The 17,975-nt window shown below is 37.5% G+C and overlaps 1 protein-coding gene across 2 annotated transcripts in view; it reads right to left on the reverse strand.

The window, feature by feature from the left end:
• Positions 1-17,975, reverse strand: part of AP3B1 (adaptor related protein complex 3 subunit beta 1) — a 152,829-nt gene that overhangs the window by 134,467 nt on the left and 387 nt on the right. For both annotated transcript variants that reach the window (XM_030968838.1, XM_030968839.1), the window contains exon 2: positions 5,040-5,115. In XM_030968838.1, the coding sequence (XP_030824698.1) occupies positions 5,040-5,115 (76 nt within the window). The remainder of the gene's footprint in view (positions 1-5,039; positions 5,116-17,975) is intronic.

Raw genomic sequence — 17,975 nt, forward strand, 5'->3', positions numbered from 1 at the left:
CAGCATCATTGTAAAATCTTCCTAATCTAATCTAAATCAACTGTCTTTCAGTTTAAAACCATCCACCTTCGTACAGTCATCATAGACCCTACCGGCAAGTCTCTCTTCAGCTTTCTCACAGATCCCCTTATGTACTGGAAAGGTGCAGTAACATCTCCCCAGAGTCTTCTCTTCTCGAGGCTGAATGACCCTAACTGTCTCAGCTTGCCCGCACAGGAGAGGTGCTCCAGCCATCAGATCCTTCTTGTGGCCTGCTCTGGACCCACTCTAACATGCCTATTTTTCCTGTCCTGAGGACTGCAGACCTGTATGCAGTTCTTCGGGCTGGGACTCTGTTACGAGAGTGGAGTAGAGCAGCATAATCATCTTCCTCAACCTGCTGGCAACACTTCCGGGGCTATTAGTGAACATTGTCAGCTCACAGCCACCATTTGTCCACCAGCATGCCCAAGTCCTTCTTGTTGGAGCTGCTCTTGATCCCTTCATCCACCAAACTCTGCTGATACTGGGGGTTACACTGACCCAAGGGCGAGACCTTGTACTTGGCCCTGTTGAACCCCATGAGACTGCAATGGGTCCACACTGCAAGTTTGTCCAGATGCCTCTGGATGGCATCCTGTCCCTCACGCATGTCAACTGCACCATTCAGTTTTGTGTGGCCTGCAGATTTGGTGAAAGTTCACTTAATCCCATTATCTATGTCATTAATGAGGATATCAAATAGTACAGGTCCCAGTACAGACCCCTGAGGAACACTTCTTATTACCAATGTCCACTGAGGTCCAACATACATAAGCAACAAAACATACCCAGGGATCCAACAAAGAAACAGGAGTTCTGCAGCTGCAGTTACTCCTGTCCATGACCATTACATTCCAACCATTACACCACATTATACAGCTGATTAAACTTCATATTCTCAACTCACAGATCTGTTTGTGTATTTCCTTGACAAAACACATTAAAAGCATGAAGAGTTAGGATCTCATGCAACAAAAGCAAGAACACACATAGCCAGGAAATATCTAGTAAACTGCATATTCTAAGAGGCTTAGAAGGAGGATGCCAGAAGGAAGGCAGCTGTAGCTCAAGCTATTACTCAGTCTTTCAAAAAGGGAGTAAGAGCAGCTGTCCAGCATGACATTTTGATCTAACCCAATTAACATCTTAAACTGTTCATAGCACCTGTATTAAAACACAGGAAGTGACACAAACACTGTGAAAAAGCAAGCACATTAAATGTGTTCCAAGGGGTTTTTAACTAAGAATCTAAAATCAATTGACTACTTTCAGGACTGGGGGGGTCTCCATAATAAATGCCAAATTCAGAATGACAAGCTAGAACTTAGCAACAAGATGCAATGCAGAGAAGTTAGATAGAATGAAAAATTATCATCTTATCTTGGTGCAACAGAAGTTACAATACTCAAAAACAGGGATGATCCTCAGACCTCCCTGATACACTGCAATGGTATGACTCTATGCATTACTGGGATTATTTAATTGATCTACCATAATAGCTCCAGTGTACCATGTAAACCAGTGTACCAGTGTAAATATGTATTTAGGGCCTTTTAAAAGAGTGTATTTTGATTCATTATTGCATAGCGACTCATGTAGACCCTCCTTAGTTTACAGATCATTAACCTGAAAGAACATAAAGGTTCTTCCCAAGACTAATGTCTATCAAATCATTTTTGTGGCTGTGCCTAGACATTCGCCATTTGTGTTGTCTTATACACCTGGAGTTCTTGCACAAAAACATTCCTTCTAATGTAAGTGCTGTGTAATGTCAAGATGTAGTTATTTTTTTTTTTCCACGAGAGACACACAGACATGGATGACAGTCTGAGGGAACTCAGGCACGTGACAGTTCCCTAAACTTATGCTCTGAAATCTTCAGGAGTGAAATTTCACTGTTTTTCCCCAGAAATTCAAACAGGTTTCAAAATCTAGTACTCGTTGTTTTAAGATCAGTGAATGTTCTAAAAGAAATATCAGCTTTATGTTTTCATGCATATAGTAGAATATGGATACAAAAAAATTTATTTCTAAACCAGCTGTGTTGCTTATATTCTTCCAACGACTGCAATTATTTTATTGCATGCATATAAGAAGAAGAAACATACAAAATAACATACTGATTTAAAAAAAAAAGTCATTGATCATGGAAGTCATATTTCAGCTAAAAGTACACTTAGGTACCTTCATGCATAAAAGGAGAAGTGAGAAGATCAAAACTGGACTACTCCTATGCTTGAAATGATGTTTTTAAAGTCACTCTCTGGAAGACAGATTTTGTTTTATTTGTAATGAATCTCCTCCTTAGGAGAAAGTTCACAAACCGTCTTAAAGGAGGAAGCGACCACAAAAAGTGCTATAGCCAGCATTCTCCTGCTACTTTGCTATCACATTTATATGAACAAATGAAGGTTTAGCCTCTTAAAGTCTACTAAAATACTAAGATAACTGCTGGTATCCTAGAATTATAGTCATACAGAGCAGTTTAGGTTGGCAGGGACCTTAAAGACTAACCCACCTTCTGTGGTTAGGACACCTTACTAAGCATCTCCCCTGTGAGGACAGGCTTCAGCCTAGAGAAGAGATGGCTCTGGAGAGACATTAGAGCGCCTTCCAGTATGTACAGGGGGCTAATAGAGGGCTGGAGAGGGACTTCTATAACAGCATCTAATGACTGGACAAGGGATAACAGCTTTAAGCTGACAGAAGGTATGTTTACACTGGACTGTTAGGAAAAAGTCTTTGTGAGTAGAACAGGTTGGCCAGAGAAGTTGTGGATTCTGTAAGTTTTTTTAACTATCTAACACTTAGAAAATAAGCATTCCAGTGAGACATGTTAAACAATAGTCTGACGACAGAGTTATTTTTTCCTGTAACAATAAGGCTAGAGGAAGCCTTTCATCTCTGAAACACTTCTCATCCCTGAGAGATGTAAGGTCCCCTCTGCATGTAAGCACAAAAGCACCTTTGTACTCCACAAGAACATTATCACCACTGCTACAAGGCCTCATGCTCATATTGTGACATGTCCCAGTCTTGACCTGTAAAGCTCATTGTTTGAGTTTGTTATGTCAGCCAGAAGTTAGTGCCAGGTATCTGGTGTGAAACACACTTTAAACATAGCACAGGAAACAGCAAATACCTTGAAGATATGAAAGAAACTGAAAACAGAGGATTCAGTAAATCAAACAACTCACTTGCAGTTAAGTAATGGTCAGCCTTATATGCAAGAAGGCTGTTTCTACTTCAAGCAGCAGCAGCTGAGCAAGGGAAAAATATCCAAAAATCAGAAGGTGCACACTGCCATTTGGGAAAGGAGTGCTCTTCCTGCAGTGCAGAGCGCTTAGAACAGGAACAGAAAACAACCATGAACTTAAAAAAGGACAGAAATCTGCTATTGGAAACTGGAGAGAATTGTCGGAATTGGAAACGGGGAAGCAGAAGAAAGAATGCAACCAGTAAATTCTGCCTTCCCTCACTGAAGACCACTTGAGCCTCATCACTTCAGCCAAAGTCCATCAAGGATCACAGCTATCACTGCTAACTACACATCTCCAACTTCATGGTATCACACATTTCCAGGAAATTAAAGAAGCCATTAAGACCTCTTTTGAATGTTCAGCAGGAGTAGGTATCTAAAATTAGAGAGTTTGCTCACTGCATACTCATTTGTAATGACAGCATTTTTTGGTAGGAAAAAAGGAAAATAAAAAAAAAAACAACCCAGTAAAGCTTTGGTTTAAAATTTAAAGCTGATTCAATTTAATGTTTTTTAATTCCCCCATATATATAAATACACAACAACATTCAGTTTCAACAGTTTCCAAATACAGAAAAAGATGTAGCCAGCTTTTCAGAAAACAAAAACAAGGGAGCAAGAGGCAACTTGCCACAACTCTTCTGCCTACAGCAATAACCAGAAAAAAATACTTTCTGAGGGAAGCAGAAGAATGTAAGTTTACCATGGCACTTATAAAGGTCATGTGTTTTTGCAACAGTACATCTGTATGCCAGATTGGTCAAATCCTTGAGCAATCCCACATCATGTTGGAGAAGATGAATCAAAAAACCTTTCCCAAACCCAAGAAAGACATTATGAAATAACAGCTGATAGGTTACCCAGACCTCACAGGTAAATGGTGTCTCTGGCAGGACTAAGGGATTACAGGCAAAAAGACAACCATCCTGATTAAAATTCCCATCACTAGACAATCATGAAGGGGGAAGCCAGCTCTCGAGTCAGAGGAAAGAACACGATCACATGACACCACCTGTACCTACTCACTTTGGTACGTACTTGGACAGGATTAAGTATGCAAAAACCAAGTAGAACAAAAAAGCACATCCAGAGTAGACTGAAAAAACAGTGACAGAAAACAGATTCAAAAACCCCAAAACAAAAAAGCCAAGTGGACACTGAACAACCATCTGTAGCACATTCTTCCCATACTTTTAAGAAGAAATAAAGCGATTCCATCCACTTCATGATATTTTGTTTATAGGGTTTAAACATACAATAGTGTTAAACATTATTCAATCACCTATATGGGTACACATTCACCTGAAATAAGTTATCAAACATTCAGGGATCATGCTCAATCAAAAAAGAAAAACCTCATACAATAATAAAATAAAAATAGTAAATGCAACTTGTCATTTTATTCCTGCACATTTCTGTTGTTTCCAGTCTGACGAATTTGAAGCATCTCTTGAGGAGCCATTTCCAATTCAAGGTCTCACTGAAAATAGTCGTTTTCAGGCATATTGGCACTGTTACATAAATATTTTAAAAGCACGTGACTGCATATATGCAAATACACCAATTTCTACACAAAATTCCAAGCTAAGAATTTTACCATTTCTTCACCACAACTTTTAGAGATCATTTAGAGACTTAAGTGCTAATCTGGTAAAGAATGTGTAAAAGGAAAGCATTATTCCTATCCAAGAAATGAAAATAATAATAAACCCCCATATCCCCTAACAAATAAAAACAGTAACAAAAAAAAATCACATACCCCAACAATCCTTTTCATTGCATCCAGCTTTGCAGAATCTTTACTGCTTTCCAACATTTGTTTTAGGTCTTCATTTCTATGGTGGAAGAACAGTAAAGCATCAATTAGAAAAACTAAAAAATCAAACCAGAATACCATTTTTATATTCTTGCATCAGCTCAGCAACTTATGGTGAAGCACTACTCCCTCCCGCCCACTTTTAAATTTTTTTTACTCTGTATAATGAAGTGTTTAGCAAAAGAATGTATCATATTCTAGCAAAAATGTAAGACCATGCAACTTCAATCTGCTGTTAAGTGAACCTGTCCAGAAGGCTGAAATCTTAAAGCACAAGAAGAGCTTAGTTTAAACCAACAATTCATTCACTTCTCCCTTGTCCTCCAGGGAGGGCCAGATGCAATAACTAGAAGTTGGCATGTTTGTGTTAAAATATAGTATCAGCTTATGTAAGTCACTGAAAAGTCCAGACTTCAGTATGCTCTGAATTTCGCTAAGAATCAGGGATATAACCTTGTGCTCCTACCTGCCTTTCTGGACTGCAAATTGCTGGAATTAGTTACAATGAGAAAAAATATTGTCATTCATTCGGTCATAAACCTTTAAATAGTGTTTTTCGACTTGCAAGGGACAGAATCACTCTAGCAGAAATTCCCTCATACTTTCAGAACCAGTACTGCATCTGCTTTATGCCTCTCCACAAGAAATCCACATTGCCCACATTTCATACACATCCACATAAGAACTGCAACCAGATGGAAAAAAAAAACCACCACCAACAAAACAATCAACACATTTCCTACTAAGATAAGGTATGTAAAATTCAGGATATCTACATGCCACTTACAATTTAAGTCTAACTCCTTTTTCAAAACCAAGTGTTTCATGAAGTAATTGGAGCAACCTATTACAGATTCCCTATACTGTCAATATTTGCTTCACTTGACAGCTTAATATTTAATTATTCTCTTAAAAAAAAAAAGGAAGTATTCCATTTCCTTGACTGCTTTAGTACCACTTCGCAAATATCACTGGTAACTCCCTATTTTGTCTGCATGACACTCAAAGGTTTTACTATCTTCAGCTACTCCTGGACATGTTCACAGATCTATAAGGTCAGTCTTCTATTGTTACATTTGCTTGGTTGTGTACTTGGTCATTTAAAATGTATGTCCCATTCAATTTTGTCCTGCAGTTTTGCATTCTGTTCAGATCAGCTTAGTAAGTCTATAGTTGGACACCTTCCTCACAGGCAAGTCGTAGCATACAATGTACCTTCTTGTAACATTACTCAAGGTTGAAAGGTCTGTTAAAAATAACTAATGCTGTGATGTCATACATGTTTTCCTATTATCCGCAATCCTGTTCCAGGATAAAGTCACACCTTTCTCTACATTAAACTCTACATTTTTCTGATCTGACTCGAAGATGCATGTATTCACCTCTACACCATCACACTTTTAGTCACTCTGTATTTTCCCTTCAGATCCATATCCTTATTTTTTATATCAGAAATAAAGTATTTGTTGGTTTGAGGCTGTACATAAAATATCATTAATAATTTGGGCTTTTTAGCTTTCAATCCATCTGTATAGTTCTATTTCCTACATTTTAGGAAGCGTAGCTTTGATTTAATTTTTGGCAGCTCTCTTTATTACCATCACTCTTGGCCACAGGAACAGTTGATTTTGCTGACCATTCCTACTCACCTATTCCTCATAGGATACCAAGTAAGTCTCAGGTTTTTTTTATCAGCTCGTAGTACTTTGCCTGACACTTTGCTCTAGCTGGATACAGAAACTCAGAAACCTCTAATTCCTTCTGCTGAAGTCATAATTCTTCTCTGTGCAGGAATCTGTACAACATGGTAAGAAAAGTTACAAAGCAAAAGACAGGACTTGATTCAAAAAGTTGCTTTTAGTCCTATGCTCCTGGTTCCAGCTTCCTACTGTTGTTGCAAAATGTGAAATTTGTAAAAATTTTCTTAAGAAAGGATGTTCTTTGATGTTTCACCTTTGTATACTTTCAAGCCTAATCAACAACAAATGAGATTCAATCTATGAAATGGATAGCGGCTAACAAGCAAGTTTGCAGCAAGGTCCTTGTGTTAGAAAGACGAATTACTTGTCTGTAGAATTGCCTTGTTAATATTTAGGGCTTGGCATGTTTCAATGATCTCAGACCCCAGCTCAGGCTAGCAAAGCTTGGGAAGAAGGACGCACCCCAAGGGCAGACCAAGAATGCAAATTTGATGGGCCACAGCAATATTCTGCAGGACCACCAAGACAAAGAGCAAACTAATAAAGACAACTCAGCAATAGTGTGGAATCAGCTCCAACTGGCTAAAAGGCAATTCTGGCAGGGAGAGACTGCGATCACGGCCCACTGACTTAAAAAATCCCTGACCCAGAATAAGAAAAAGGCTGAGCATGTGAACCAGTTATCATGAGAAGTGAGAAATTCATTAACCAATAGAAAGTAGAATACTAATCAACAAGCAAACAAACAAAGAAGAACATGTCAACAAAGCAGAAAATGTAGAAATAATAATTTGAGTTTGAGGATGAAGTAGCAAAAATGGAGGAAGTTACACAGAACATGATCCAAGCACATGCTGTAGACTGTCTCCCAGAATGTCACAAACAACAAGAAAAATAAAAAGGCGAATTTAAGATGTGAAGACAGAAGAAGTGTTTACTGGTGAGCTCTACTTCTAAATGCTTATAGAAAACATTCTATCATACACTTCAAATTAAAACATTTTGAACTGTTAGCTGAGAAGATATAAACTACAGAAATTTATATATGAAGACCTGTTTTCAACCAGCCTTGTTTCCATATGAGAAAAGCAGCAGGGGAAAATATAAAGAAAAAAAAATTAGGAATTAAACTACAAGTTCTTGATGAATCAATTTGGAAATCAATTGTTACTTGAATAGATGGTTTGTTTAGATTTTTAAATATCTTTTCTAACAAATAATAATCCAGGATTAGCAAATATTAGATACTTACAGAGTAAAATATTGCTCCATACATCCACCTTGATCACCAGCAGCAGCAAGCCTTTTTTCTTCTACAGTTAGATATGGTTTCAGTGTAACATCAAAGTTTTTCCCTTTAAGAGCAGACTTAATAGTGCAAGACACCTCAATTATTTTGCCCAACATTGTGGAGTTTTGCTCCATTCTTTTAAATGAAATATGTAAAAAACCAATTAAAAAATCACTGAACTCAACCAAGGTTGCCTGCCAAGAGTGAGGTCTACTCTAAAAAAAAAGAAAATCTTACAAAGTAACAGGATATGCACCCCCTTGCTGTTTTAACTTCCAGAAACAAATACCATATGCAAATTTCAAAGGTCATTTCCCTCCAAAAACAATTCTTATCAGAGCCTCAATGAACAATGGGAAAAGCAAATGCATTTCAGTATTTTGTAATATAATTTACTGTACAGTACAAGTATTTTCATCTTTTGATCATTAAGAAGTTTTAAGGAAATTTCAATCTTTTAATAAAATTCCTCTAAATAGAAATAAATGTAAACATAAATGTATGCTTTGCAGTCACACTAGGGTTCACATTTTTAAACTCATCAGTTATGCTGAGGTGACAGTTCCTCAATACACAATCCTAGACAAATACTTTCTTTATCACTAACTTCCACTTGCCAGGGGCTCAGGAAAATGCAAGCAACCCTCAGTTGTGTCAACACCTGTGCCTCTACCTGCTAAAACTTTGAGAGACTCTACCCTTACAGAGCTAGGTACACATTATAGATGATTGAAATATAAACTTTATTACTTCAGGAGCAACACCAGGTTTAAATAAACCTAATCTGATAGTTGACAAATGATGTGGAACCATACGAAGCAGGAAAGTAATGGTCCCAACAACAGGAGATGAAAAAAGACCCAACTTTTGGCAGAGTATTGATATATAGTCTCAGCCATTTTCCCTAACAGTAAGAAGAGTTAAAATCACTCTCCAAGAGTGATTTAAAAAAAACAAAAGCAGAAGAATGGGAAGATTCCCACCTGTCTGCCCAATGATGTATTCCAAGAACTCTATGAGACTTTCCTTGAGTTCCCAAGCTATAATCTAGTGTCTTAACATCTACTTCAATATAGGCCCACTGTTCTCAAAAGTTGCAAGCTGAAAGCACTATTATAGACAACAATTAGAAATATTATACTCATATGAAATATTAAGTATGTGCTATGAAGTATGATCTTTAGTACTTGTATAACATCTACCATAAAAGGCAACAAGTCAATTATTAATGTATTAAAAAATCAGTTCCCAGCTGCCTTTGTAATCTTTAGCACCACAGGCTTGTATTCCTAAGTATTACAATTTGAAAGCTAAAGTAGTATAAATTAGAAATGCAAACTCATCACCTAACTTCCACAGCAGGTATCACACGACAGGTTTGCAATGACACAACATGACGGACATACAAAACATATCCAAAATATGTTCTCCTTGAAACATTGGTTGAATGTTAAGCGGAGGTAGCTGGTTTCTAACTTTCTTCTATGTTTTTATATTTTATACTTGTAGCATTTAAGATATACACTATTTTTTTCTTTCTACATGAAAACACTGCTTTCCTCATACCTTTGTACCATTTATAGATACAATAAGGGTATAAGTATCATAGGACCAGTGACAGACCTACCAGTTTGGATTAATCTTATAGGTGTTACTACCAGAAAGAAACAAAAACCACCAGTAAATCTTTTCTAGTTCTCATGCTCTTTCTTGTGGCCTCTATTCCCCTGCCATTAAAAAAGGAATAAGCCACATCTTTACAACTGCCCCAAAATAAAAGACGATGGTGGGTGTAGGGGTGTGGTAAGTATATGGAGTGTAAGGAACAAAAGTAAAGACAAAAAACAGCCTTAGATCTTGACAGTCACAAGATAATGCTTTAAAAGCCTGGCATCCTATGCCAGAAAACACTTCGATCACCTTACTCTGCATATTGATTATGGCAAAGATTATCCAAAAGAAAAATTCTGAATATGCCATACTACTGTCAGCAGACACTTGGTCACTAAAACTGGCATCTTGCTGAGATTAAACCTAGGATTACAGATTCCAATGAGCAATGTTACCCACTTCTACAGAAAAATAAAGGTACACATAACTGTACATCACTGAGGTTTAAACAGCTATGTCAGCAATAAATCTGGGCCTCTGTCTCAGTTACTTTGCCTTCCCGTAGGAACTATGACAAACTCCTAGTTATACTAAAATATTAATCCAGAATCTGTGGCATTTGCCACTGCATTGCCATGCTCCTAAGAACTATTACTAAGAAAACACTTGCTCCACTCTGGTAAAATACGCATTTATTTTCTACTGGTTTTAGCAACACCATAAGATTAAATCCACAGATTCTCAAGTTTTGCTACAGTTCTGACATGCCGGTTACTGAAAGAAGTCACCCACTAATCATGAGCCTTCATAGTAATTAAGCAGAAGATTCATGAGTATCAAAACTGCAACTGAAGCCCAACTAGCAATGCAACAATAACCTTGGGAACAGCTGTAATCCCCTCAAGGAAAGGAGAGTGAATTCTAAACAAACAAACCCTGGTGAGACAGAAGATCTTCACATATAAGTATAGCACTATAGCACTGTAAGGGAAGATATAGGAAGTGGTAAACAAATCCACCACTGGGGAGGAAGCAAGCTTCACCAGTTTTGGTATTATGGAATAAAGCTCTTATAAAACAGAAGTTACAGAAGTCTCATTCCATTAAGCTTTAACAATGCATTTCTTGTTTCAAGTTTTCCATCCATTGCATAATTTCAGTTACACAGTATCAATTGCACTGTTCTTGCATTCAAGAGACTTCAGTTGGCAGGACATACTTTTAGGCAGAGCATATTAAATTTTTTTGGCCTTCAATATGAAATTCAAAATACTGTGAATATTACCAAGTTTGAAGCAGAAAATACACATTTACAGAGCAGTGTAACCTTTACTCTTGGCACCTGAATAGCAATGAAGTCCTAGGGAACACCCCATGTTTCCTGAAAAAATTAATTTTTTTCCTTGACATTTTACTGGTACTGCAAATTGCTTAAAATAAATTGGTTTATTCTAGGTCATGCTATTGTGTAAACTCCAAACAAGTTTGAATTTAACATTTAAAGAGGAACTGCAAATTGATTTCAGACCCATAAAACACAGAAGCTTAACTGGCAGCAAACACGTGCTGCAATTTGAGTTAATTTTGTTGATTTAGGGTCTTCTAGTAGGAAAGTAAGAAATCTGAGTTTCACTGTGTTTTGGTCTATGCCATAAACTGTTTGAATGACATCTTGTGGTGCTGTTCAGTACTACCATTCTTTTCCATTACAGCATTATATTTACTCCTAATTCACAACACAGAATTCAACTACTACTTCAAGAAAGCCCTGAATCATATGGCTATGAGTGTAGCTGTTCTATGGTTTAAAGAGAAATTGAGGTAAGAATTTACTTCTTCTTCAGTCACCCCTGATTTTTCAATCTGAAAAAGAAGCACATTATGCAAAAAGCAAACTAAATAGTTTTAAGGGATAGACTAGAGATGTGAGGGAAACCAGGATGATTGTACTATCCTGCAAGGGTGAGAGCCACAGAGAACAAAACCAGTTATAGTCTGATCAGAAGCATAATTTAACTAATTTAATTGTTAACTTTGCCACTAATTTCTCAAAGCACTTGCAATCTGGATGTTTAGTTTCCCATTTCCTCGATGGGAGGAAAAGAGTGTAAGTGTAAAATTAAAAATTAAATAAAGCGTCTCCCAGTTCTCTGTTGTGAATAGATATAAGCTGAGCAACACTTGAGCAACTCAGTGCATCAACATCTGTTAAGTTGCTGCTACCACCATCATCAATGCAGATATGTAAACTATCTATATTTCAAAAGCTCTAACCAGATTGCAGCTAGTATAACAAAGCAGTTTGAAATCCCTTCTGGATCAGACTGTGATTTGAGCTAACATTATCTGTTGTCAGTAGAGTAGTTAAAGATACTTAAACCCAGCAACAAGAAACGTTGTCTGAAAGGATGAAAAGATTCAGTTTTGCAATTGCACTGCATATAACCATTTCTGATAGTACTCACATCACCAATGTGGCAGGAAAACCTCTGCCAGAGAGAAATCTTCCTCAGCGGAAGACAGTTTTCTGAAGGCTGAAACAGTGTCACCAGAAGTGGTGCTGCCACTTAAATGGCTGAGTCACCTTAGAGCCTTTCTTGAGGCTAGTGCTCAGAATTTGCAGACATTTATTGATCACTTTGCAGCCTTTGATAGTTGTGAAGGGATTGTAAGTGAGAAACAGTATCACAGAATATTCTCAGCTGGAAGGGACCAACAAGGATCATTAAGTCCAACTCCTAGTGTTTCTAGCTTTCCCAAAAATATTGAGAAAAGGCTTCTTTGAAAGATACCACCACAGAGGTGGCGTTGCCAGAACCTACTCGGTGCTAGTATATTTACATATATGTCCAGGTTTCAGAAACACTGTTTAACAGCATTACAAGGCTGCTTATCTTCTGGCAGAACACGAAAACCATTCTAGTTTCCTCCAAGTACCAAAACTATCAAGGGGTGACACAAACAAGAACAGCCTTCAAAAAAAGCAGAACTAAAAACGTGGAATTTCAGCCTTGTAACAGCTGTAGATATGTCTATTTAATACCATTCAGGATGCAGATCAAAGCAAATGTCTAACACAAATAAATGACAATGCAGTAAATATGCAGAAACCACACTGAAGACCTTAAAACTGTAAAACTTGCCTTTTGGAGCAAATAGAAAAGTCACAAAAATACAGTGTCTGCATTACAGAGAGCCACAGCAAATCAACAATTCATTGTTTGCATCCTCATATGTGACAAGTGCATGGCAATAAGAACATATTCACTGTGTGGCATTTCCCATCAGATCTGACAGATTTCAGCTGGAGAAATGTTCTGCAATAGCATGCCCACATTTGTACACTGCATTTAGTTCCTATCCTTGTACTGACTAGAGGGTTCAGATTTTATCTTGTAGACTCATCAGTTCATCCAAACCATTCATCTTTGCTGGGTTGTACATCCTACTGAAACTGGCATATAACCATATTGGTGGGCATAGGGCCATTTTAACAGATGGAGAAAGAAAGTAGTTGTGCCAGTGAGCTAGTGGATGCATCAAGTTTGAATATTAGAGCTGGAGTCTCCTCCAAGAATTTCACAAACAGCAATCTATGTACAATCTCTCCATGACTGGTTGAGAAGAATATGCCAAGAGAAAACTAGATCAATTTAAGACTCCAAGAACACCACTGGCAGCTGTTGAAAGCAAGTTTTTAGCTCCAATGGGTTTGGAAAAGTCTTCTGCACAGAGAATTGGGGAATGAGTATCTTAATGAAATCACCACCTTCAGCTCTCTGCAAAACAGGCTTGTGAATCTCTGCAAAGAAAAATGAGTTTGCAGCACTGCCGAGTTTTCTGACGAATGGCTCAACAAAACACGTAAGCCAGACCTGCAACAAAAAAAATCTAATAAATTACAAATGTATTTTGCTTGGCAGAAATAGTTTAAAGATGCAAATCAGTAAAGTTGAAAATATGTGCTATAAATTTTGCCATCTGCTTCAATACTGGACTTAACAACTGACATCTACTGATGTTACTCCTATGGTTCACCTCTTAAGTTGTTACATTTTATCAGCTAAAGCAATAACTAGTTTTATTGCTGAAATTGTACCATTTCCAAGTACCAAACATTATTATATTCTCATTTTACATGCCGTAAGTTTTGTTTAAAATGCAATTAATATAGATGAAAATCCTCTGTCCACCTGCAATTAGATGAAGGCAGTTATAGCTGTACCCAAATATATGCAATTAACAGGGATTCTGTGTTTCTAAGTAGCTCTCCCGGTACTCTTACATGTTGGAAGGTGGTTAGAATTTTCACTCCTCCACTCAGAGCAATAATAATGTAATAAAGCATAATGTAACTATAAAAATATTCTATTAACTTAGGAGATGTGAATCACGTGGTATTTCTCTACACTAAACAGGAGATTCGAGCTAGGCAGTGTTTACTGCATGGAGTCCATCAATCTAGAACTAGGACAAATAGCTTGAGGCCCATATGCTGGATTCAGATTGTATGAAGATTCACATAACCTATCAGCTCTTACAAATTTTCTGCTGAAAACTTCTGTTATGGACAGAGACTTCTCTGGAGACTGTTTCCATTACTCTGGGGACCAGAATCTGACCCTTTCTCTAGTTTTTGAAACATGTGGGACATGGGAATATCTAGAATATTTCAGTTCACAGACAAGTGTCAAACTGCCAACCTGGACACATGAATACATTCTTAAAACATAAATACACAAGTTTTATAAAGGAATAGCATACATGCCAGTTCATGTGACAAGTGTGAAAGAGGAAGAGAGGAAGGAGAGCAAAAGGTACCTCCAGTCATCCATCAGGACCCTTTCCACACAAGAAGGTTCAGACTGACTGATCTCAGGTATGTAAGATCTTTCAATTATTTAGTTATTGAGATGCTTAACAGAATGAACACAAAAAATTCCATTCTCTGAACAACAGATCTACTTCATTCATCTAACTAACCAAAAGGCTTTAACAGCACTACATACCAAAACCACAAGTTCTAGTTGCATCTTTAGTCAGGATTAATTTCAAGGAAAAGCTGACACCAGTATAATACATTTGTTATGAAATCTCTTATTCAAGAACAGTTTTAGTTTAGTAAACACCAGTAAGAAATCAGTTTTTGATATGTATGTTGTAATACTACAGAGAGTAGAAAACCCTCCTCCTTACCACCTCTCTTTTGTCCTGAACATGTAGTCATCTCACAGAAGCAGACCAAAATTGTATTTTTATGTTTTCTATTTTCTTTCACTGCAGTGGACACATACAGTGTATTATCTAATGGGAAACAATGCTTGCACATGGTGCATGCAACATAATGCACCTTGCTTATATTAAGATCATTAAATAAACAGTTATTTTTAATAATCTTCTAAGAGTAAAACTTTGCACTTTGTCAGGGTAAAGATGTCACCAGGACAGAAATTTTGATCAACTAAGGTATTTTCAATACCAATAGCACATGTTTGAACCAAGCTGTAACACAAGCATGTACCAAAAATACTATGTTCAGTAATCGAATTGAAATTATATTTGTAATCAAAAGTTAGTGGACAGATCATTGAATGCTAAAGGTAAAAAACACAGCTTTAGCAGGAGAATGACATACAGGCTTTTACACCAAAGGATGTTCAGAGCTTTTAGATGATATGAACTTCAGCAGAGTAGTCCTACTGAAATGTGAGTAAAAAAACATGACAAATAATTTATATTAGACCAACTTTGGATTTCAGATTTAAGTGTACCAATACTGATTTGTGCCTCTGTGGGGGCTCTTAAGGACCAGGATCAAAACCAACTTATCCTAACAACTTCATTATTTTCTTAACCATTTTGGCCTACTTCTTCATGACAAACAGGGGAAAACAAAGGAAAAAGACTGGAACTTTTTCAATTAAGTGTTTACAATACTATCTTGATACTTATACATTAACTACATTATATTGTTCTGATTGACTGGCAACAGGCCAGCACAGGGCTCTGGTCTAACATTACACTAATGTTCTGGGCCATAAACTATATATGTATCCCTCTGCTGAGACGGAATATTTCTTGTATTGAGGCATGGTAAAATCCCCCTCTAGAGTAAAAAGGGTAAAAGGTGCTTTTCTGTGTCAAGTTAAGGCCAAAGAGAAAAGCTGCTTCGATAGAAAAACAAGAAGATAAAGAGGAGACAGTGAAATGAAAACAGAGACACCGCGGGAACAGGACAGGGACACAAGAAATTCCTTCTGATAATGAAAATTAGCAGCAAAAGTCACTGCGAAATTCATAGAAATGAATATGTATGAGCCTATTGCGAAATTGTATGCATATGCATTTGAAAGGGGGATAAAAGGGAGGACTGGGGTTCGCAAAGGTGCACATGCCCTTTTAAAGAGAGCAGTCTCTGTCTCTCTGGCCTGCGTCCAGCGCTGAATAGACATACCGCTCTATAACTAAAAGTTGTGGAGTTTTCTCTACCTCCACGCAACAGTATCATCAGTAGACCCAAGGAAGAATTCCCCTTCCTCGGCAACACAAAAAGTTTGCCAAGCACTGAAAAAACACAATAATATCAGACATGAGCATATCAGCAATGATGAGAGACAATCTAGAGAGATCAGCAAACAACCTTTAAAAAACTCTAACAGTAATTTTCATTTAACCCTAAACCCACACCTTCATGAACAAGATGCAAGGACACATCTTGCACTTCCCTGTATTCTCTTATATTGCCTTGTGATGAGCAGGTTTTGCACTATTACTAGAGTGAACTATTAGAAATACAATGTATATGCTTGATGAATGACTATTGCGTTTTCCAACTAGAGTGCCACACAGCCTGCTTTTCTAACAATAACCCTCACTTGCAGTCCAGTGGGTTTTCACACTACACAAATCACCCTCCCTGTACAGCGTCCGCTCCTCAACTGCCCAATCCATACTCAGAGCTTAAACCATGTAAGTGTTAAGCTGAAGTGAACTGCGTTAAGTGAATTGTGGATAACGCCCTATTTCAGCAAGCATTTGCTTGTCAGCTACAAAAGACCATAGACAGCAACGTCTGTTTTCCTCTCAAGTCACTCCTTTAGAAGATTACTTTCCTGTAAGGGTAAGAGCAAGTCTAGAAGAGCAATTAATTAATTTGGCACGCTCACATAGCACAAGCTGCTGGTTCTTCCATACTAAAAGACATCCATATACATACACATGTGGAAAACATCTCAGGACCACAGAGCTGTATTTCCCTATGATCACTGGGGAGTGTCGGGTAGAATCACTCACTTCAGCTTCTGCATTTAATAAAATGGAGAACTATATCTGCAAACAGTCCTATGTTTATGAGTTATTTAGAAAATTATGGCCATGTTCAATGAACAGGATACCCTCCACCCCGTGGTAAAAAGAAAGTAGCAAAATAATAGTTTGGAAATAAAGTGCCAAGTTGTTTCTATGGAAGGGGATAAGGAAAGAAGAGTGCAAACAACATACATCAGCTAAAACACACAGATCCACAGAAGCACATTTATACTAGAGCAGAGAAAATTTGAACTGGAATGAAAAAGTGAAGTATTTAGCAAAATAGAAAGGGAAAAAGAAATGAGACTCATCTGGCAAACTGAGGAGGCCCATCAGCTACTGTCTCATAGAGCTAAGCATTAAGAGTGTCTGCAGCTTCATGTTTTCGTGATTTACTCTGCTGTGGCTCACAAATAAACACATCAGTCGAGGTTTCCAGAGCATAGATGTTCTCTTTGTGCAGAACAATCAAACTGAAGATGCAGCAATTGATTTTCTAATGTACATGAGACCTTAAGTTTATGGTGCTTTTTATTGGTTGCTCTTGGAATAGATTTCCAATTTGTTGTAGAATACAATTCCAGCTTAGCAAACCTTTTGATCCTTTCATTTGGACATTCTTCCTCTCCAATCCACTTCTACTTTAAGGAGCTGAAAGCTTTCTGTACCAGTGCACTTGGCTGCGGTTTTTTTTACCTTCTCCATTTCCTCATTTTGACTTCTGAGCAAGACACTGTTAACACTGTTAACACCCACTTCGAGCTGGCCACCTCGCCCTGATCCACTACATTTCCAGCCATAACTATCACAAACACTTCTTTTTACAAACACTTTTTTTATATATACACATTTGAAGGCAAAATTAGGACAATTTCACCGCGGTCAGCTGTCGAAACAGAGGAGAATCGATAAGCAGTTTTTCAAACAAACCAAAAGAAACACTTTACAGATAACCCACTATCTACGCAC

The sequence above is a fragment of the Camarhynchus parvulus genome, chromosome Z (assembly GCF_901933205.1).
Source record: "Camarhynchus parvulus chromosome Z, STF_HiC, whole genome shotgun sequence".
Taxonomy (NCBI): Eukaryota; Metazoa; Chordata; class Aves; order Passeriformes; family Thraupidae; genus Camarhynchus; species Camarhynchus parvulus.